At 43.1% G+C, this 22,953-nt stretch overlaps 1 protein-coding gene across 2 annotated transcripts in view; it reads left to right on the forward strand.

Annotated features, from left to right (window-relative positions):
- Positions 1-22,953, forward strand: part of Maco1 (macoilin 1) — a 61,125-nt gene that overhangs the window by 29,135 nt on the left and 9,037 nt on the right. For both annotated transcript variants that reach the window (XM_034502346.2, XM_076933987.1), the window contains exons 7-9: positions 18,969-19,127; positions 20,554-20,736; positions 22,629-22,749. In XM_034502346.2, the coding sequence (XP_034358237.1) occupies positions 18,969-19,127; positions 20,554-20,736; positions 22,629-22,749 (463 nt within the window). The remainder of the gene's footprint in view (positions 1-18,968; positions 19,128-20,553; positions 20,737-22,628; positions 22,750-22,953) is intronic.

Here is a 22,953-nt window from a genome sequence, read left to right on the forward strand (position 1 = left end):
CTTCTCAGGCTCCCCAGCTAATTGTGATGCTAATTGGCTCCTGCTACCTGATCTACCTTTGGTATAGAAGATTGAGGACTCAAATGGCCAGTGACCTAGGGCTGTGGTATTTGTGCCCCTTGCCTGCTCCTGGGGACTGCTGCCTCCTGTTGTTACCAGTGTGGACTGTATCTTCACCTGTAGGTCCCCCAGAGTAAGTTTCTATTTTAGAGAAGTACTTGCTGTCAGTAAGTTAATAGAAAAATATATTTAAGTAGTTTTGTAAACTTCTGTGGAATTATTTTCAACTTTTAATGTACTGTGAAAATAGATTGAGTCAGGTGTGGTGGTGCACTCCCTTAATCCAGCACCAGGATCTCTGTGAGTTCAAGGTAGAGCTACACAGTGAGACCCTGTCTTAAAACAGGAAAGTAACCTAATTATCCAAAAGTGGGAGAAATGTATACAAATAGCCCTTTGATCCACCTGTCTCTGCTGGGATTAAAGATGTGTGCACCTTTTTATTTTTTATTAACTTTGGAGATAGGGTCTTTCTATGTAGCTGTAGCTGTCCTGGAACTCACTATGTAGACTAGGCTGGATTTGAATTCACAGAGATCTGCCTGCCTCTGCCTCCTGAGTGCTGGGATTAGAATGTGCCACTGCACCTGTCTTCTAATACAGTTATTGCAAAAATCATACTTTTGAGCCATATTAAAGAATTCTAGAAACTATTCACAATATGATACTCTATAAGGAAGAGAAAGCAATGTCATTAAAAACATTTTTCCCAATGTATACAAAAAAGAGATTTGAAGAGAAAAGCTAAAATGTTGACAAAAGCTACAGACAGATTTTTTTCTCTTTACTTACATACATTTCCAGAATTCTCCATAGTGAATAATAATGAAAGCATTTGAAAGGAGAAACATTTTAAAAATTTTTTTATATGCATGGTGTTTTACCTGCATGTGTGTCTGCATTAGGACCACCTGGAATGGAGTTACAGTTGTGAGCTACCATATGGCACTGGGAATTGAACCCAAGTCCTCTTAAAGAGCAACCAATGCTCTTAACGCTGAGCCATCTCTCCAGCCCAGAAAAACAGTTTTCTAAGCAAATTATCCACCTTGGTTAGAGGAGGACTTTTCACTGCTTTTCTATAGCTTGTCTGGTTTGACTTATGTATGCTTTGTCAAATGCTATTAAGGCTGCTTGTCTAAACTTGATATGCTTGAGTTGTTAGTTTATGAGTAGAGTGAGTATGTCATCTTCAGATGAACGAGCTGAACTCAGTTGTCTGTCTTAGGCTTATCATTGCTGTGATAAAACACCATGGAAAAAGCCACTTGGGGAAGACTTTATTTGCTTTTGCATCACTGTTCATCACTGAAGGAAGCCAGGACAGGAACTCAAGCAGGGCGGGAACCTGGAGGCAGGAGCTGATGCAGAGCCATGGAGGGTGCTGGCTTTCTCCCTGTTGCTTACTCCACCTGCTTCCTTACAGAACCCAGGGTGGTACCACCCACAAGGGCTGGGCCCTCTACATCAGTCACTAAGTAAATACCCTACAGGCTTGTCAGCAACCCAGTCTTTGGTTTTTGTTTGTTTGTTTGTTTTGTTTTGTTTTGTTTTTGTTTTTCGAGATAGGGTTTCTCTGTGTAGTCCTGGCTGTCCTGGAACTCACTCTGTAGACCAGGCTGGCCTTGAACTCAGAAATCCGCCTGCCTCTGCCTCCTAAGCGCTGGGATTGAAGGCGTGCGCCACCACCGCCCGACACAACCACCTGGCAGCAACCTAGTCTTATGAAGGCTTTTTTTTTCTTCTTTTTTTAAAAATGCAAATTAGTGTTTGCCACATGTTTATCTGGGTGAGGGTGTCAGATCTTGGAGTTACAGACAGTTGTGAGCTGCCATGTGGGTGCTGGGACTTGAATCCCGCCTGCCCGGGTTTAGTGCTCTTAACCACTGCTCAGTCTCTCCAGACCGGAGAGATTTTCTTATTTGAAGTTTCCTCCTTCAAATAACTACAGCTTTTGTTCAGTTGACATAGAACTAGCCAGTATAGACTATTAAGGCTCCTGATGGAGGGCCAACTGTGGACATGCACCTTTTTCAGGCATGCCACAGTTGTTCATGGTTTTGACCTGGCTCTAACTCCACAGGGATGCTCTCAATACCATTTTCAAATATTTGTACAAAAAACTGAAAGCCAGAATTACATTTACCACATAAACTAACCTGTAGTTCTTTTATAATGATAAATTAATTCCACCACAGTCTTCAGCTATCTCTTGTCAGAATCATAGTTGAAACAATTTTTGAAGATTGAATTTTATTGGGTGTCTGTGTTAACTAACAGTTAACAACTTGCAAAGAGATTTCTTGGGGATAGTTGTTGAAATAAGAATTGCTAGCACTGTGCAGGGCCAGCATGCCTGTGGGTCTTTTCTCAAGTTCCACCAGCTCTGTGGGTATGCCCTAGGATGCTCTATTCCTTACAAGACAGGAAGCCCACTGCCAGTTTTGTTACTGTTGTTGTTGTCTGTTTAAGGTTTTAGTTTTAATTTACTTAATTTATTTGAGACTGGGCTTCATTATGTAGCCTTGGTACCCATATCTTTGTAGAACAGACTGGCCTTGAACTCCTAGAAATCTACCTGCCCCTGCCTCCCAAGTGCTAGAATTGAAGCCGTTCACCACCACTGCCTGGCCTGATATTTAATTTTTAAAATGTTACATATTGTTTATTTATTAGAGAAAAGGTCTCACTTTGTCACCCTAGTTGGCCAGGAACGCCCTGCTAGCCTCAAATTCACACAAATCAACCTGCCTCTGCTTCCCGAGTCCTGAGATTAAATTTGTGTGCCACCATCGAGGTTATTTTTATTTAATTGTTTGTGTGTCTGTGCATGTGAGCACAGTGCTGGGAGAAGTGTGAGGAGAGCATTGGGTTCCTTGGAACTAGAGTTACTGGACAGTTGTGAGCCACCGAGGTATGTGTCAGGAACCGAGATCTGCACAAGAACAGTCTCCTCTGTCCACTGAGCCCTCTCCAGCCTCACACCGCTCTTCTACTTATGCGTTTTGTTGGAGCATAGCTCACTTGTTTACACAATTCCAGTGGCTGCTTTTGTGGCAGAGTTAAGTAGCTGTGACAGACTCTGTAGCTACAGAGCCACAATTACTCACCTTTTGGCCCCATTCAGAAAATGTGTTGGCCTGCTTTGTACAGCACTTGCTTGTTTTTTTTTTTTTGTTTTTTGTTTTTTTTTCTTTTAATAGATTGTGAATTTCAGAATGTCTTCATCTTTGTATCTTTATAAAAACAAGTTTCTTAGTGAATGGATATGTGTTAGCTAAGAGAGTAACCTGGGAGTAAGGAGCTGAGTGAATGAAGAAGACACTAGGTATGAGAGGTGCAGGAAACCACGCTGGGGAAATGGCTGAGTAAAGGAGTCTAGGGCAGGGGAGACTGGGGACTTGAGAATGATAAACAGTGCCTATGGACTTTTCCCAGAAAACTTGGGGATCTTGCCAAGGCCAGTCCAGAGTCCTCTTTTGGTTTGAGAAATACAGTGTCTTACTAAAGGACTCTGCTCAAACTTGATTTTGTGAATTCTTTTTGTTGTTGTTGTTTTGTTCTTTTTGTATGTATGTTTTGTTGTTTAAACAGGGTCTCTCTATATAGTTCTGGCTGTCATGGAACTTGCTATGTAGATCAAGCTGGCTGAGAACTCAGAGATAAGTTGTCTCTGCCTCCTGAATGTTGAGACTAAAGGCATGCACCATTCCTGGTGATTTTGTGAATTCTTAGCTCAGGGTATTTAAAAACAGACTTAAAATGTTAGTAGCCAAAAAATGTTTTTATTCCTAATGTGGCAAAAATCCTAGTTAAACCAGAAAGCATCGAGGTCAGTTACGTCAGCCAAGTGCTGTGCTGGGAAGGAAGAGGGTAAACCAGAGAGGAGCTTGTGAGCTCTCCGTAACATGCTAGTTCAAAAGCATGTTAAGTCTTTCTAGTGCTACAGAAGAGTTTCTGTGAAGACTTAAGAAAAGCCTCTGGGCTGGTGGCTCAGCAGTTAAAGCTTTTATTATTTTTTCAGAGGACCAGAGTTCAGTTTCTAGCCTGCAGGTTATAATTGTCTGTAACTCCAGCTCCTGGGATCCAGGGGGTGGGCATGCACATGCACACGGACGCCCACGGCTAAAGCAGCACACAAGTGGTTTATCCTAAGTCCTACACCCTCCTCATTTGCCTTCAGGACCCTGTGAGGCTGCACCATTCTTAATGGCTATAGGTCTGCTTTTCAGCATATCATAAAGATTCATTTAGTGAATGGTCTCAGATTCTTTTTCTTGGTAACCTTTCTTTTTAAGGCCAACTGTTTGGGTAGATGTACCAGTTTCCTGTGTTTCCTGTGGTCCTGTGTCTACTGCAGCATAGCTCATTGCTTCCAGGTTTTGCAGTAGGAATGAAGCCACAGTGACCAGGGGCCATGCGATGGAAAGTGTCTTCTGACTCATTTGCGATGTATATTATCTTCTTGAGAGGTGGGGGTTTTGTTTGTTTTTATTAATCTCAATTTTTAATCAGGTTGTTTTCTTTCTGTTGAGTTTTAAGAATTTTTTGTATATTTGGATCTTTTTTTCCATCTGAGACAGGGTCTCCTTTGACTATGAAACCCTCTTCAGCTTCAAAATACTAAAATTGCAGGGATATGCTGCCATACCAAGCTGGGTAATAGATTTTTATTAGACATCTTCTGCAGATATTTTGTCTCTGATGAATCATTTCTCCAGCCTCCTTCCTTTCTTTTTTTTTCAGATCATTTTATGTATATGACTGTCTTGCCTGTATGTATTATGTCCATGCACAAAGTGCATGGCTAGTGTCTGGTAAGAGTGGGAGGGCATTGGATCACCTGGAACTGGAGTTTAGGGTGGTTGTAAGCCACCATATAGGTGCTAGACATTGAGCCCAGGTCTTCTGCAGTACTTTTTTTTTTTGGTTTCTCCGTGTAGCCCTGGCTGTCCTGGAACTCCCTGTGTAGATCAGGCCAGCCTTGAACTCAGATCCACCTGCCTCTGGAGTGCTGGGGTTAAATTAAAGGCCTGTACTACCGTGCCTGGCTATGAGACTCATTTTTTTTTTAAATTATTATTTTTAATATGATAGAAATTTGCTAAAGTAGTTGAATTATAGATGATATAAAGAGTCATTAAGAAATAAATTTCCATCTGGGCAGCATGCCTTTAATCTCAGCACTCAGGAGGCAGAGGCAGTCCTCAGACCACTGAGTTTGAGGCCAGCCTAGTCTACAGAGTGAGTTCTAGAACAGCCAGGGTAACACAGAGAAACCCTGTCTTGAAAAACCATTAAGTAATTAAGTATATATCCAGATGCTATTGTATAAATAAGCTTACTTACTTATTACGTTAAATAAGTAAGTATATATCTAGAATTGCTCGACCATATGGAATTTAGAATAGTTACTCTTTACTTTTAGAAATGATCTCAGAGCCGGGCAGTGGTGGCGCACGCCTTTAATCCCAGCACTTGGGAGGCGGGAGGCAGAGGCAGGTGGATTTCTGAGTTCGAGGCCAGCCTGGTCTACAGAGTTAGTGCCAGGGCTACACAGAGAAACCCTGTCTTGAAAAACAACAACAAAAAAAGAAAAAGAAAAAGAAACGATCTCAGAGGCATGTGTGCCAGGCTTTCTGGCCCAGTCCTTATCAGTGAAGTAAATGAGCCCTGGGAATGAAGGCTGAAGTGGTGCAGGTTAGCTAACCAGAGTGGTCTTGCCAGGGCCGGGCTGACGTTTCTGGGACCCTTGAAAAATGTTGATCAACCTGTTTTATTCCTCTTTTTCCTCCTCCTCCTCTCCTTTTTGTCTTCTTCCTACCCCACCCCCATCTCTCCTCCCCACTTTCAAGACAGGGTTTCTCTGTGAAGCCCTGCATGTCCTGAAGCTCTCTTTGTAGACCAGGCTGGCCTCAAACTCACAGAGAACCATCTTGCCTCTGCCTCCTGAGTGCTGGGGTTAATGGCATACCTGCTTTATTTTTGTTCTTAATCTTGTTTTCTGTTTTTTTGTTGTTGTTTTTTAAAGATTTTTTATTTTATGAATGTGAGTATACTACCTTCAGACACACCAGAAGAGGGCATCAGATTCCATTACAGATGGTTGTGAGCCACCATGTGATTGCTGGGAATTGAACTCAGGACCTCTGGAAGAACAGTACAACTGCCACCAGAATAAGATATTTTGGTCTTAATGCTAAAATGTGTAGAAAGAATATATAATAAAGAATATATAAAACTTAAGAATTTAAGTTTTTCTTGTTCTGGGTATCTTAAAATTTCTTACTCTTTACAAAGGCACAAGGTGCTACGCCCTAGTACTGTTAGCAGAGGGAGCCGACTGTGCCCTTGAGCTTCTCTGGTTTCTGAAAGTCAGCTCTGGTGAGAGCTAGCTTAGTAATTAGTCTACTGAACCTAGAGCCACCAGCATGGGATCTGACCGTACTTGTTGAATAGCTCTAGCTAGATAACAGCAAACTAAGAGGAGGGCAAAAAAGGAGGCAAGGTCATCATTGCTTGCTCCTCCTTCTGTGTAGGAGGCTGCTGTCCTGAGTGAGCACTGCTGAGAGGCAGGGCCTGGGGACTTTGAAGATTTAGAAAGAGAAAGCCTTTAAAAGTGGGGAAAATGGAAAACTAGGTTACACTAACATGCTGACTACCTCCTTTATTCCTTTCTTTTTTCCCCTTCTTACCTTCTCACTCTTGCTGCTCACTCCACTGCGCCCCCACCCCCACCCCATCTCATCAGCCCCACCTTTATTCCTTTCTAAGTGAAAAAAATACTTATTTCATGTGCATTGGCATTTTGCTTGCATATATGTTTGTGTGAAGATGTCAGATCCTCCGAAACTGGAATTAAAGGAATTTATGGATGGCTATGTGGTTGCTGGAAATTGAACCCAGGTTATCTGGAAGAGCAGATAATGCTCTTGACCACTGAGCCATCTCTCCAGCACCTTCCTTTCTAAATTTATGGGGCCCTGTTAGTTACAGCAAAACACAATAATTTAAAACTTAGTTTCTCCTGTAATTAATTCTGTTTATTTGTTGACCTGAGATCTAGGGAAGGAGGAATGTGGAAAATGGGTCTCAGAATTTTTCCCAAATCTTTAAACAATAGATGCTGTGCTTCAAAGGGAAAGGAGTACAGAGAAACACTTCAGAAATTTCCATTAATTTATTTACACTAATGAGTGTATCTTAAGGTTTTACTGCTCTGAACAGACACCATGACCATGGCAACTCTTATAAAGGACAACACTTAATTGGTACTGGCTTACAGGTTCAGAGGTTTAGTCCATTATCATCAAGGTGGAAACATGGTAGCAACCAGGCAGGCATGGTGGAGGAGGAGTTGAGAGTTCTTCTTGTTCATCTGAAGGCTACTAGCAGAATACTGACTTCCATAACGCTAGAATGGAGGTTTGGGGAAGAAAAAAAAATCCATTGTTTTAGATACTAATAGTGGATTCAATATAGTCATGTTTGAATAGCTGTGAAACAAAATGTAGTGAAAAAGAAAATCCAAGAAGTCCCTGTTTGTGTTCCTGGAGAAGTTTTCAAAGTAGCAAAAACTGGAGGCTTGTACCCTTTTCCTGGAAGAACAAAGACCTGACTTCTTTGGAACTCTTCATCTTTTCTTACTCTTTTTAGGGAGTCAGGCCTAGATGTAGGTTGACAGTAGACGAGGCTGACTCCTAGCACTAGGAGTGGAGAAGAAAGGTCCTGGTCCAGGATGCAGCAAAGAAGCGCAGAAGGTTCTGAACTTCAGCTATAGGTCTAGGGACAAAGTAAGAGTAGAGGAGCGACAGCTGCCTGGCAGGTGGAGCCAGATGGCACTCAGTCAGGAGATGAAGCTAAACAAGCAATTGATCTAGTGTCACATGCCTTCTCAGGGGAGGGACCTTTTACTGACCACAACACTCTTCCCCCAAGGAAAGTCTTAAGAGTCCTACAGAGTACTATGGAGAAAAGGTAGAGTTTGAAGCCTGTTGTGTTTGTCATAGAAAATACTTAACATTTCCTGAGGTCATATATTTTGTAGGGTTCTTCTGCATTGTGACTTTCTGTCTTGCTTACTCTTTACAGCAGTGGTTCTCAGCCTTCCTAATGCTGGGACCTTTAATACAGCTCCTCGGGGTGTGGTGACCCCAACCATAAAATTATTTTTGTTGCTACTCCATAGTTGTAATTTTGCTACTGTTATGAATCATAATGTAAATATCTGTGTTTTCCTATGGTTTGGGGGCCCTGTGACAGGATCTTTTGCTTCCCAAAGGGGTCACTACCCACAGATGAAGGATCATTGCTTTACATCATCCTAATGCCCATAGTAATAAAATGTAAGGTCAGTGAGGGTAGAGGCTTCTTTTGCATTTGTCCTTGACAGAGCAGAGGCACTTGAACTGGAGTCTTCTAATTGATCATAATTCAGCTCAAGGCTTTGCTTTTTAAAATTTTAGTCAGTTTTCATGTAGCTCAGGCTATAACTGGGGATGATATTGAACTCCCCTTAGGCCTCCAGTTGTGGAGTGAGTGCTGTGGTCACAGGTATGTGTTTCCATGCCTAATTCTGCATATTTCAAGGAACCCAGGGTTTTCTACAAGCTGGGTAGTAACAGAGCCACATTATAGCTTCTCAAGGTCTCTGGGTTAGGAAACCTTGACAGGACCTAGGACAAGACTGTGCTGCTTGCCGGGCAGTGGTGGCGCATGCCTTTAATTCCAGCACTTGGGAAGCAGAGGCAGGCGGATTTCTGAGTTCGAGGTCAGCCTGGTCTACAGAGTGAGTTCCAGGACAGCCAGGGCTACACAGAGAAACCCTGTCTCAAAAAAGAAAAAAAAAGACTATGCTGCTTTTGGGGAAGTTGATAACAATTTTATTTAATAAAAAGGAAAAAGGGAAAGAAAGGTTTGCACTCTCTTCCCCTTTCATTCTGGATTCTAGAAAATTTTACAGTTGGGCATCTGTTTCTATTTTTTCTAGAGGCAATGTAGAAGGTGAAAGGAACCTGCAAGTTACAGAGAGAGCGCCAGGGCAGAATCCCCTGGGAGACTGCTGTCCAGCCAGCCATCTGGCAGTTGGTTATGTCTAGGGCCAGGGGATTTTGTCACAAGCCATCTCTCAGCAACAAAAGGGAGAGATCTTCCTTGTCTTCCTTCTCTGTCCTGTTGGGCCTGGCCTTCACCAGCCAAGGATCAGCCTCTGCCTTTGTGTCTGCTGGCAATAACTCAGGCTCAACTTTTCTGTCTGTCTTTCTCTCCCAGGAAGCACCCGCCCTAGGTAGGGAACATTATCTCCAAAGAGTCTGCATTTGCTTATGTGGTTTATGTTTGAATATACTTTGCCTGAATGTCAGGAATAGTCAGTGGAAGAAAATCTGATCTTGGGGAAGAGGTGTGCTCCCTACACACCAAGTGCTCTGCAGACTGACCTGCTGACCCCACTGGAACAGGCCTCTCTGTTTCCAGTGGGATGCATTAGTCATTCTTTAAAATGGCGTCTTTCCTAGCTAAGAGATAAAAATGTGTGAGGTCTTAGGATGAGGACTCTAAAAGCCAGACACTTAGAGGAGCTGGCCAGATTAGATTAAATGGGTTGGAGAAAGTGTGACTACTAAATTATTTGGAAAGTACTAAGTGGAAAAAAATAAGCAGTAGATTCATAAGTCTATTTTTAAAAGTTTAGTGGGTTTTGTTTATTTGTCTCTTTGGAAACAAACTTAATTTATATTTGTCTGGTACTATGTCTGAACAAAGTATACTTTGGCAGACCTGATTTATTTTCATTGCCTGCTCTGTCCATAATATTTTAGGCTGCTGTGGTTTTACTTGGTTGGTCTTGTTTATATTAATTCACAAGACAGATTGTGCTTATTTTTAACCATTGAAGGAATTTTAAAACTATATAAAAATATAATCATGGTAATGGGAACATGATTTATACTTAAGTAGGGCTACTTCGTCACGTGAGCACCATGCAGCATATTAGAAACTAGACAGAAATGAAGCCGAACGCGCTGTCTACCCACCGTTCCCACATCTAATAGCTGCAGCAGGACACACGTGACCTGTGCCTGGTAGGTATTCACATAAGGAGCTTGGGAGTCATAGATTCTGATGGTTTACCCTGTTCAAAAGCAGATTTTTTTTCTCATCACAGAAAGCATGCTTTAAATACGTGCATCTCCAGTTGCTGCATCAATAGATATTGCATTATAAAGACATTAAGTTTTTTATTATGTATATATGCCCATGCACATGTTAAGGTCAGGATACTTGCATGAGTTGGTTCTCTGCTAGTGTGGGTTCTAGTACTCAGACTCAAGTCATCAGGCTAGGCAGCAAGCACCTTTGTCTACTGAGTCCTCTCTTCTTGCCAGCCGGTTTTAAAAGACTTTTAATATAAACTCATGTTTAATCATATTGCTTGATGATGCTAGTATTTGGAGGTGTGTGTGTGGAGCTTTTGTGGGGGTTTTGTTTGTTTTTGGTTTTGTTTTGTTTTTTTGTTTTGTTTTGTTTTTTTGAGACACTTACACTGGGCTCTTACAGGCTGGCCTGGAACTTACTCTGTAGACCACACTAGCCTCAAACAGAGAGATCTTCTGCCCCTTCTTCCCAAGTGCTGGAATTAAAAGTGTAAGTCACTATACCCAAAAAGATGCTAGTTTGGGGCATTCATGGTTTTCTTCTTAAAGAACTTAGAAAGCTGGCACCGTGTTTCACTACGTGACCAGCTGGGTAAAAGCCTCTAGAGTACTTTCTCTATCTCTGCTTATTCTTTTTCTAATATTTATTTTTTTTTCATTAGCTTTATTATAAATCAAAACACCACAGACCAAGATTTTAGTGTGTGATGTTCCTCTATATTCTATTAGGAAAATTAATGTGTTCACCCTTTGTGTTTGTCTTAGTTCGGGTTTTATTGCTGTGTAGAGACACCATGACCAAGGCAACTCTTTTTTTTTTTTTTTTTTTAAAGATTTATTTATTTTACTTATATGTGTACACTGTAGCTGTCTTCAGACACACCAGAAGAGGGCATCAGATCCCATTACAGATAGTTGTGAGCCACCATGTGGTTGCTGGGAATTGAACTCAGGACCTTTAGGAAGAACAGTCAGTGCTCTTAACCACTGAGCCATCTCTTCAGCCCCCCAAGGCAACTCTTATACAGAAAAACATTTAATTGGGACTGACTTAAAGTTTCAAAGGTTTAGTTCATTATCATTGTGGCTGGAAGCACAATGGTTTGCAGACATGGTGCTGGAGGAGCTGAGAGTTCTTCTACATCTTGATCTGTAGGCATCAGAAGGAGACAGAATGCCACACTGGGTATAGCTTGAGTATATATGACCTCAAAGCCCACCTCCATGGCAATACCCTTACTTCAACACAGCCACATCTACTCCAAACAAGGCCACACTGCCTAATAGTGCCACTCTCTAAGGCCAGACATTTAAACACATGAGTCTGTGGAGGCCATACTTCCACAGTGTTTGACAGAAGATAGAGCAGATGTATAAGATACTTTGTAATACAGTTTTACCTAGTAATCAGGTCATCAGGATGTTGTTTAATTTTGGACATTTGCGTCTGGTAAGCAGTTGTCCTACAATGAGGCACAAGAGAGCTTCACTTTGGTATTTGCTGAGCTGTGGCTGATTGACTGTGTTGGAATAGCTTCCAGTCAGTGTAGGTCTCACATAAGGAGGGCTTTGTCTATTCATCAGGTGCATGTAATATACTTTGCCCTGACTGATTCATGCTGCCTGTGCTGTCAGTGTGGGGTGACCTGGCAGGGAAGTGGAAGTTGGTATGAAGGATTATCACTATTTCTGCTGGGGTTAGATCTTTGATTTACCTAAAACAAGTCTTATCTTCTTAAGTAAAGTACACAGGGACTACTGATGGAATTAGATACGTATCCTGAGGGGGCTCTTCATTGGCTTTTTTCACATGCCTTCTTTATAAGCACACATATTTATCCTCTCTCTTCAAGCTGAATCTAAACTCTGGCCACTAGTTGTGGGTGTGTTTGTTGCTTCTAGAGTTGAACTGGCCTGACCAGTATTCTGAGTATTGAGTACGGACATAGTATGAGAATCAGTAACACGATGTGTAAGAATTCAGTGACTCTTTAGGAATGTAGTCTCTATTTCCAACTGTATTACCAGTTCCTACGACACGTGCACATGAGCAGATTCAACACCAGAATGGCTGAAGTCCAACACCAAGCAGTGAGCGCTACATTAACCATGAGAGCATAAGGGCTCCTCTAGAAGGCACGATGACACACAGTGCTAGAGTGTGCTTGGCTTTTGTTCTTTTCATGACCAGGCCTTGAAGAATGGGTAGGATTCTCTGTTTCCACAGTACAGTTACAGGCAAGTGTCAGGAAACAGATCAGTAGCAGGGTTCATTAAGAAACCTGCCTCAGTCGCATGTCTGTGTAACTTAGACATGGTTTTCAGGCTCCCCTTTCCTTTGCCACTAGAAGCAGGCTATAATCTAGAAACATAGAGAAAGTTGCAGGTCCAGGGGTCCAGCCAGCAGCCCACAGAGACATGGTGATGCATGGCTCCTAGAGTGGCTGCAGAGCCAAGCTTTCCCTTGGTGAATTCCTATTTAAGAAAGATCACCTTGTTCCTCACAGACCTTCATCTTGTCAAAACTCACTACCCTGTGCCTTAAGCATCTCCTGTGCTCACAGGCAGGCTTTAAAAAAGCTTGAGGTAATTGACAGCACCATTAAACCTTTAAACTTCTGAGAAGTCTTTCCTGTGGTCTGTGATTCAAGGCAATCGCCAGAGAAATACAAACATTTAAATTCTGGGTCTCCCTACCTTCAGATACTTAAAATATCCTTTCCAAGTGCAGGCTGGCACTTGAGAACTGTGGGGTGTTGTTCTGCCTAAGGCTGTCATCTGCACTTCATTCCTTCAGTCAGCTTGGAGAGTCCCCTTATTAAAATGTAAATCTTTTCCTCTTTGGTTGGTTGGTTGGTTGGTTTTTTTTAAAAACAGGGTTTCTTTATGTAGCCCTGGCTGTCCTGGAACTCACTCTGTAGACCAGGCTGGCCTTGAACTCAGAAATCTGCCTGCTTCTGCCTCCCAAGTGTTGGGATTAAAGGCGTGCGCCACCACTGCCCAGTAAATCTTTTCCTCTTGAATTTAAACAATTATCAGCTTCATAAGAGCCTGGCTTCCTGGATAGGATTAGGGAATAAGTGAGATTAGGGGAATAGATAAGGATTAGAGTTGGTAAGAGGGCCTTAGTTTGGCAAATCTACTTTCTAGGTGCCCTGCAGCTTGACCTGGGGACCTGTGGGTGTACTTCTGTAGGTGAGTTCCATCTCTGCGGAGCTAGGTGAGTGCTTCAGAGCTTTGGAGTGGCTATCTGCTCGCTTGTTATGACCTGTAACTGGTTAAGAACTAGACAGAAGTACACAGAATTTACTGCCAGCCTTGTCTGTCCAGAGTGGTGATCCCACTGGGCTGGCCCACAGGAGCTGGGCAAGCAGGAAGTACATTTGCTTCCTTACTAAGCTTGTTGAGATTGTAGCACCTGTAGGAAGAGCTACTTCATTCCCTCAGAAACTCTGGTAGGACAGAGCAGGCTTAACTCTGAGAATTGGAGTCCAGAATGGTAGGGAAGTACTGTCTTCCGTCCTTTCATCCTTACTAGAATTATGTTTGAGGGTTGTAGACTAGTGCCCGTATTTGTAACTTGTTTTCTTTCTAGTGACTTGCTTCTAGTTTAGGTAGCTATTGGCAGTTGAATAGAGTCTTATGAATACATTTGAAGATGTTGCATTTGTTAGCATTCTGTCTAAACTTTGCCCCCACAGTTACCAGGTAGGTCTGGCCCACTATAAAAGGGGCTGCTTGTCCCCTCCTCTCTCTCTCTTAATCTTTTCTCTTGCCTCTTGCTTTTCCCTGTCCCCTCACGCCTTCCCTCTTCCCTTTCCTCTCTCCACGTGCTTATAGCCGGCCTCTACTCTATTCTCATATTTATTTATTCATATTCTCTCTCTCTCTCTCTCTCTCTCTCTCTCTCTCTCTCTCTCTCTCTCTCTCTCTCTCTCTCTCTCTCTCTCTCTCTCTCTCTCTGCCTATACTACTCTCTTAATTCTTAACTCCCCTCCCCATGCCCTGAGTAAACTCTATTCTATACTATACCGGTATGTGCCTGGTCCCTCAGGGAGAAGAGATTCCTCTGCATGGGCCTGCTGAGACATCCCCTTCCCCATACCTCTCCACACACCCATGGAACTTACTCTCTTTATCTCTTTATCTTTTTATAAACACATCAGCATTGGCCTCTTAACACTAATCAGAACTTTGTTCTTTGCATTAATAAATTATACATGAGTATTTTACCTAGGGAAATAATGACCTTCAGCACCAAGGGGGTTAAGTGTACCATTAAGACAAGTAATCATATCTGTTTAATAAATGTCCCTAACACCTGATTGATTGTCTCGATTCACTTTACTAATTCACATAGTTCTCCTAAAATTCTCAGCATCCATCATTCTATTAAACAGATACAACAGTTGAGCCATATCTTACAAAATTAGAAAATGGAGTTGCCAGGCCACTAGTGTGTACATGCTCAGAAGCAAACATCCAAGATCTGTGTACTCTGGTGTAGATGTGTCATACAGCAGCTGAAAATTGCTTACTTTTGCTGTTGGGGTTGAATCCAGAGCTTCCCGAATACTAGATTCTCCCACCTGGAAATAGTTTCATTTACCCTCCTTCTTTCTCTTTCTCTCGCCAAGACAGGGTCTTAATACTTACTCCCGGGTAGCCCGAAACTTAACATATAGAGCAGGCTGGCCTCAGAGATCCACCCACTTCTGACTCTAGAGAAGTGGCTTGTTTTGAAAATACAAAACAATTTGCTCTCTCATAAAACACAGGACTAAAATGTATCAGGCTTTTCCTAACTACTGTCATTAGGTCAACCAACTCTTAATTACCACTTTCCAAAGTGTGACAGTTAAGGTCAGCGTCCCTGCCTCAGAAACCTTGGGTTTCAGGATCACTACCTAATGACATCATTTGAGTGTGCTAAGAGAAATTCTCAGTAACCTTAGAAATTTATAATCTAAGCATTTCAAATACTGACAAAAGAAACTTCTACTAGCTAAAGACTTTTGGAGTTGTGCAGCAAAACCTTGGCTTAAAGCACAAGTCAAAATGTAGTGAGTAATTTCCATGAACTGCTACAAAACTTTACCTTTGAAGGCCTACTACACAGTTCAAATCTTTACTGAAATAGGCAATAAAATGATTTATAATCTCCTACTGGGTTTAACTTTTTACTGTAAGAATGAAATCTGGGGCTGGAGAGATGACTCAGCAGTTAAGAGCACTGACTGCTCTTCCAAAGGTCCTGAGTTCAATTCCCAGCAACCACATGGTGGCTCACAACCATCTATAGTGGGATCTGATGCCCTCTTCTGGTGTGTCTGAAGATAGCTACAGTGTACTCATATACATAAAATAAATCTTAAAAAAAAAAAAAAAGAAAGAAAAGAAAAAAGGAATGAAATCCACTCAGCATAGAAAAAGATCTAACAAAAAAATTTCAAAATGCAAACAACTCACATGCTTCAGATCTTGGATGTATACTTCTGAAGAAGTATACTTGAAACAATATTTTTGTAATTTCCTTCTTTTTGTTGTATAGTATTGCTGGTTTGGCTTTGACAATATTTTCAGAGAATTTCACTTTTTTTAAAGATTATTTATTTATTTTTATGTATTATTATTTATTTTATGTATTATTATTTTATGTGCACTGTCTTCAGACACACCAGAAGAGGGCATTGGATTCCATTACAGATGGTTGTGAGCCACCATTCTATCAGCTGGGAATTGAATTCAGGATCTCTGGAAGAGCAGTCAGTGCTCTTAACCACTGAACCAGCTCTCCAGCCCTTAGAATTCCACTTCTAAAAAAAAGAGCGTTGTGGAAGACCAGGGAGACGGCTCAGAGGGAAAAGACACTTGCTGCCAAGCCTGGTGACTTGAAGTAGTTGATTTCACACTGTGGAAGGAGAGCCTACTCTCAAAACTTGTCCTCTGACCTCTACATGTATGCACACATGTAAACATATACACTAAATAGATAAGTGGAAACAAACTTTTTAAAGCATTGTGTTCTGTGTTTTACAGAAATTATGTTTATACCTTTTGTTCTCAAAACTCTTTAGATCATTCTAAAACTTTACTCATAGTAAATACTGTTTTTTGAAACACAGTTTCTCTGTATAACAGAGTTCTGGATGTCCTGGACTCGCTTTGTAAAGCAGACTGACCTGAAACTCAAGAGTCTCCCTTGACTATGTCTCCTGACTTCTGGGATTCAGTGTATATACTGAAGACCCAGCTAATATGGTCATTGTGTCAGAGAAACATGTCACTTAAAGACCAGAAGCCAGGCAGTGGTGGCACATGCCTTTAATCCCAGCACTAAGGAGACAGGGGCAGGTAGATCTCTTGAGTTCTAGGCCAGCCTAATCTACAGAGGGAGTTACAGGACAGCCACTTCTGTACAGAGAAACTCTGTCTCAAAAAACCAAAACCATGACCACCAACAGCAAAACCAAAACAGAAGATTTTTAAAATGAAAGAAGGTGATAACTGCAAAATTGCTGAAATGTAGCATCTGAAAGAAGGGGCTTTTCCTTCTTTGCCTTCTTCTGTGGCAGTCAGATGTGCTGGTTGCCTGTGCTGTGGACCCAGATTCCTGTGTCTGCAGGAATCCTGATGCAGCTTAAGCTGTTGGTCAGAAGCAAATCAGCCATTTGTAAGTGTGTCAGGCCTTGAAATCCTAGAGCAAGTGGAGGAACTTTAGAGATGATGAGCTGCAGAAGAGGAGACTGCATGGCTGTGTGCAGAGTTGGCCCCAGAGCTGCTTGGAGCCCTGATGACAGAGCCTCTACCAGGCTGCACGCCTCTGTCCTCATGGAGGAGCCTGCCCTTTCACTAAACATGCAGTTCTTCTTCTGTGAGGCTGGCTTCACAAGAGCTAGAAACATGAGCATGTACTTGTTACTGGGATGGACCCTATGCAGCCTGTTTGCAGTGCAGCCCTTGGGTTACTTCAGGTGAATGCAGAACAGCATGGCTATGATCTAAATGCCGATCTTCAAGTGCACTGACCTGAAATGACCTTGGTGATAGGGACAGTGTGGTATGGTGTGGACCTGTGACCCTTCCCTAGGGAGTGAGCCCTGGCAGGAGACCAAGCAGTACTACTGGAACTCAGTCTCTAGGCTGTGCTCTCACACTGGAAGGGAACACTGCTGACAGCACCTACAGCATGACTGGGGGCTCAAGGCTCATTTTAAGTTGTCTAATGGTAGACAGGGGAAGAAAGTGTTTGGCTTTCTCTAAGAGGCCAGGGAACATTACTGAGTGAGTATTGATTTCTGTAGTAGGCCCTGAGGACTTTGTACATAATAAAACATTATGAACTTTAGTCTGTGGATCTGACAGTTCCAAGAGAGATCCCCATTGCCCTCCAGAAGCCTTGCTTCTATCAGCATGCTGGACTAGAGGCACTGAAGAGTTTTCTCAGGTTGCAGGGGTTGGTGGGGGGGGGGGGTGGTAGGGGTTAAGTGTGGCTTAGAATGAGCAAGCCTTGAGTTGTCCTTTACACCTAGGGGGATGGGGTTTCTGCATACAGAAACTCAAGCAAACTGACATTTGCTCATCTGGCTGTTTGTGTCTTGTAGAGACACTGTCTTCTCAGAACTCCACTTGTAGTGTGTGTCCTAGATCTGCTGTCAAGGTCCAGCTAACTCGGCTACTGTTTCCAGTATAGTCTTTCTCAAGCACCAAACTGAGGACTTGTCCAAGTACCGTGACTGCTCATGGCTTTGAGTCTTAAGTGTGTCAGACCCCTCCTTTAGAATGCCCTTCCTTCCCTGCTTCCCATCCTCTGCATAGCTCAGGGTGGGCTGATGGGGAAGAAAGTGGATCCTGGGGATCCTGCCTAGGGATCATAGGCTGCAAGATTTTCTTAACCCTTATTTCTTCATATGGGAAAAAATAGGAATAATCATTGCAGTTGGCCCTTAGTTCTGCTGATTAAATTAGTTCACGTTGCTATAACCTATAGAGCAGTGTGTCCAGTCACTGAGGAGTGGCCGCTGCTATTTTTCTTCCTAGTATGTGTTTAATTGTAGCCTTTCTTGTGTTACTATCTAATTATTTTAGTCATCCAATTATTGGCCCCTATTGAAATTGTAGAGCCTTCCTGTGAAGAAGAGATTTGATTTTGCACTTTTGTTCCTTTTACTGCTTGTTTATATATAGACCCCCTGTGCACATCACTTAAACTGCCGTTATTATGGGCGAGTTGGAGCAAGCAGTAAGGAATGGCACAGTAAGCTAGGTTTTAGCTCAGAGTTGTCTTAATGTCTCTTTTCTTGAGCCTTCTTGATGAGCGCTTCTACCATACCAAAAGTGTGAATGTTACTTAGCAAGGATGTTAGCAATTTCCAGAAATGGACAGAGATCCTGTTTTCTGGTAGCTCACAATGGGGGCGGGGTGGCAGCAGTGCAATCTGATCTAGGGATGTGTGAAAAAGAAAAGTCAGTGGCTGGGTCCTGAGTTTGTTGCTTTGGCAGGCTTTCCTTGCTGAGGAGGTGAGCAGTGGGAGAGTACTTTAATATTTAGCTCTTCTGTTTTTCTTTCCTCCTTTATACACAATTCAGGTAGGTACTTGTAGTGTCATAGACACTGGGGACAATCAAAAGTTAGCCCTCCTGTGAGGGCAGTCACGCCGTAGAACTGAACACATCACAGGTTGTCCAGTGGGGGCTGTTGCCAAGCCCTAGGGCCTCTCCCCGATGAAAATGCTACCTTTCTCCCTTTCCTAGGCTGGAACAAGACATTAAAAAGCTAAAGGCTGACCTGCAAGCCAGCCGGCAAGTGGAGCAAGAGCTGCGCAGTCAGATCAGCTCCCTCTCAAGCACAGAAAGAGGGATTCGCTCAGAAATGGGCCAGCTCCGGCAAGAGAACGAGCTGCTGCAGAACAAGTACGTGCACCTTACGGGTCTCGGGCAGGGCCTCCTGTGACCAGGGGAGGGCACTCGGCCCAACCTTCCTATTCATTGATGTTTGTCTCTCCGTGTTCTCACCAAATCTGTACTTGTTTCATTCCAACAAGAGTTTAGTAATAGTATCTTTGCTGTAATAATGTAGTTTAACTATAATATTAGCTACTAAGCTTTTGTGATAAACAACATTGATAAGGAGTTTTGCTATTCTTTGAAAATTGTGATCTTTTCCTGAGGATTAGGCCATATTTACTTTGACTCTCAGAACTAAAAAATGACATTGAGCTTTGGTTTTGTTTGAAGAGATAGGCAGAAGCTGGCTCTTCTGTGTGAGTTCCTTTAAACCTTTTAAATTCATGCTGGAGTTAAGTTGCTGACTAAGGTGAGGTTGTCCTTTTTAGTCTCTAAACAGTCTGTGTCTGTGGCAGTGATGCCTCTCACAGGCTTCCCCACAAAGAAGAGTCTCACTTATAGTTTCAGGAATTAACTGTACAAACATGCAAGAACCCTGGCCATCAGTGTGAGCAGCTGTGCAGGTGTTAGCGTTGGCCTCTGGGGGACAGTCTGATGGCTGGCTCTCTTCACCTTGCTCTGTGAAGCTGTAGAGAACTTAGGGCTGTGAGAGAGAAGGAAAGGCCGCAGCATGGCTGTGATTCAGAAGCCCAGTGTGGCAGAGGCTAAGCCAAGGAAATTGTCACAAGTTCAAGGACACCCTAAGCTACATGGTGAGACCCTGCCTAAGAAAACAACTGAAAAAAAAGAGGAACACAGACCTTCCCCTCCCACCAATTTTAGATTCAGTAGGACTGGTCCAATCAGTGATTCTTTTTTTGTTGTTGTTGTTTTCTTTGTTTTGTTTTGTTTTTGTTTTTCGAGACAGGGTTTCTCTGTGTAGCCCTGGCTGTCCTGGAACTCACTCTGTAGACCAGGCTGGCCTCGAACTCAGAAATCCGCCTGCCTCTGCCTCCCAAGTGCTGGGATTAAAGGCGTGCACCACCACCGCCTGGCCCAATCAGTGGTTCTTTGGTCTGGTTTTTTTTTTTTGTTTGTTTGTTTGTTTTGTTTTGTTTTCAGTGTTCTAGGGCACTAGAATTAACTCTACAGTTACCTTCTACCCTGTCCCTTAGCTTTCTGACCCATGTCTTTAACCTGCCTGCTGTGAATCACTTAACAGAGGTCAGGGCTGACTCTGAGTTACATACAGCAGGTGGTTTATTAGTGTTTAGGAACCATTAAGTAATAATGACCATGTGTTTTCTCTGGCACACCAGAAGTTAATACTTGGCTGTTGGGACCTCCCATTTACCCCTGCCTGACAGAAAGGCTGCGTGGAGGCTGTGTTTCTCAGGGCTTATAGTGAATCTGTCTAATGGAAGATTTCCTTGTCCCAACTATTTCCATATAGGTTACACAATGCTGTGCAAATGAAGCAAAAAGACAAGCAGAATATCAGCCAGCTGGAGAAGAAGCTAAAAGCTGAGCAGGAAGCCCGAAGCTTTGTAGAAAAACAGCTAATGGAGGAGAAAAAAAGGAAGAAGTTAGAAGAAGCCACAGCTGCACGGGCTGTTGCCTTTGCTGCTGCATCTAGGTATGTCCATCACTAGTGTTTGGTCAGGGTTGGCTTTCCTTGTCCCAGGATGGATGTGGGGATTTGATGCTTGGGAGGGATGGGACAGAATGGTTTGTGTGGATGGTTTGCTTTTCTGGGTTATTCATTAGTTATTTCAGCTCAGCCTGAGCCAGCTAACACTGCCCTTTAATATTTTGTCTCTCAGTGACCCCACCCGTAGGGCAGAAGAAGGGAGTACTGCACTCCACTGTCCACCTGAGCCTCCACTTACTTTCTGTGTGGTCACTAAGTGCTTTGAGATCTCCCTCTGCAGTCAGTCCTCATAAAGCTGTCAGCACTTCCAACACAGATGTGGGTGGTCTTAAGGGTCTTTAAAAAAATTTTTTAGGTCCATTTATTTAATTTTATGATCATAATTGTTTTTGCCTGCGTGTATGTCTCTGTGTATCATGTGTGCAGTAGCCATGGAAGCAAGAAGGCATTAGAGTTCCTGTGATTGGAGTGATGGATGGTTGAAAGCTTTCATGTGGGTTTGGGAACCAAGTTCTCTTACTACTGAGCCATCTCCTCAACCCCTGATTATTATTATTATTATTTAAAGATTTTATTTTATGTATGTGAGTACACTGTAGCTGTCGTCAGACACACCAAAAGAGAGAGAGTAGCAGATCCTATTACAGATGGTTGTGAGCCACCATGTGGTTGCTGAGAATTAAACTCAGAACCTCTGGAAGAGCAGTCAGTGCTCTTAACCGCTGAGCCATCTCTCCAGTCCCAACCCCTGATTATTTTAGAGGTCTTGAAGAGATAGCTCAGTTGGCACAGTGCTTAAAGTGTGAACTTAAGGACCTGAGTTGAGTCCCTGTGTAAAAAACAAAACTGGACCTGGTAGTGCCCAGCACTCGTGTGAAAAACAGGTGTGATAGGGCACATTTGTAATCCCAGTCCTGGGGAGTCCAGAACTAGCAGATTCCTGGGACTCACTGACCAGCTTCCCAGAGATGCTGTCTCAGAAAACAAGGTGGGTGGCCCTTGAGAGCACCTGAGGTTGACCTGCTAGCCTCTATAGCACACAGACAAAATACAGATTTAAAAATAGCTGGGCATGGTGGCCATGCCTTTAGTTTTTCGAGACAGGGTTTCTCTGTGTAGTCCTGGCTGTCCTGGAACTCACTCTGTAGATCAGGCTGGCCTCGAACTCAGAAATCTGCCTGCCTCTGCCTCCCAAGTGCTGGGATTAAAGGCATGTGCCACATTGAGACAAAGCAGACCCTAGAATATAAGAATGTGTAACCCTTGCAGCAAGCACACTCTGCCTGTGCGTCAGCTCTGCAGATGGAACCACCTACAGAAAGTATTTGAAAGCTGGATATGGTAAGGTATGATGGTAATAAGAGGCTGAGACAGGAGGTTTGCAAGATCAAAGGCCAGCCTGTGCTACATATTAAGAATCTCTCTCAGAAGAGCTAAATGAAGTTGGGTGGTGGTGGTGGTGGCGGCAGCAGTGCACGCCTTTAATCCCAGCACTCAGGAGGCAGAGGCGGCTAGATCTCTGAGTTGAAGCCAGCCTGGTCTACAGAGTGAGTTTCAGGACAGCCAGCACTACAGAGAAAAGCCCTTTCTTGAAACCTAAAAGGGGAGTGGGGGGAGGGGGGGAGGAAAACATTTGAAACTCTAAATTACAGCTGCTGAACACACACAGACGGTTCTTGTTGCCACCACAGCGTGACAGCACTTAGTGCCTATTAGTGATTTGGAGATGGCTTTAGGTAAAGTCTGTGCAAAAGCTGCTATTTTATCTGAGGAATTTGGGCATATGCAGATTCTGTTTCCACAGTGGTCTTCAAACCAGTCTCCCATGATAGAAGGGGACTAGAAACCTTATTTCCTGTCTTTTTTTTTTCTAAAAGGGGAGAGTGCACGGAAACCTTAAGGAGTCGGATCAGAGAGCTAGAAGCTGAGGGCAAGAAGCTCACAATGGACATGAAGGTGAAGGAGGAGCAGATCAGGGAACTGGAACTGAAGGTTCAGGTGAGGAGGGGCTGGGCAGCGATTGGTCCCTCACAGGGGCACCTCAGTGTGGTACAGCACCCTTACAGCAAGCCTCTATCTTTCATTATCTACAAGGGAAGGGGACTTAACCTTGTCCTGTTTGATACAGTCTAGTTCTAACTCAAGCTGCAAGTGTTGATGTAAAGGCGGTTTCAGAGATCAGCAGGACGGGGGGAAGGTGAA

Source organism: Arvicanthis niloticus, chromosome 5 (assembly GCF_011762505.2).
Source record: "Arvicanthis niloticus isolate mArvNil1 chromosome 5, mArvNil1.pat.X, whole genome shotgun sequence".
Taxonomy (NCBI): Eukaryota; Metazoa; Chordata; class Mammalia; order Rodentia; family Muridae; genus Arvicanthis; species Arvicanthis niloticus.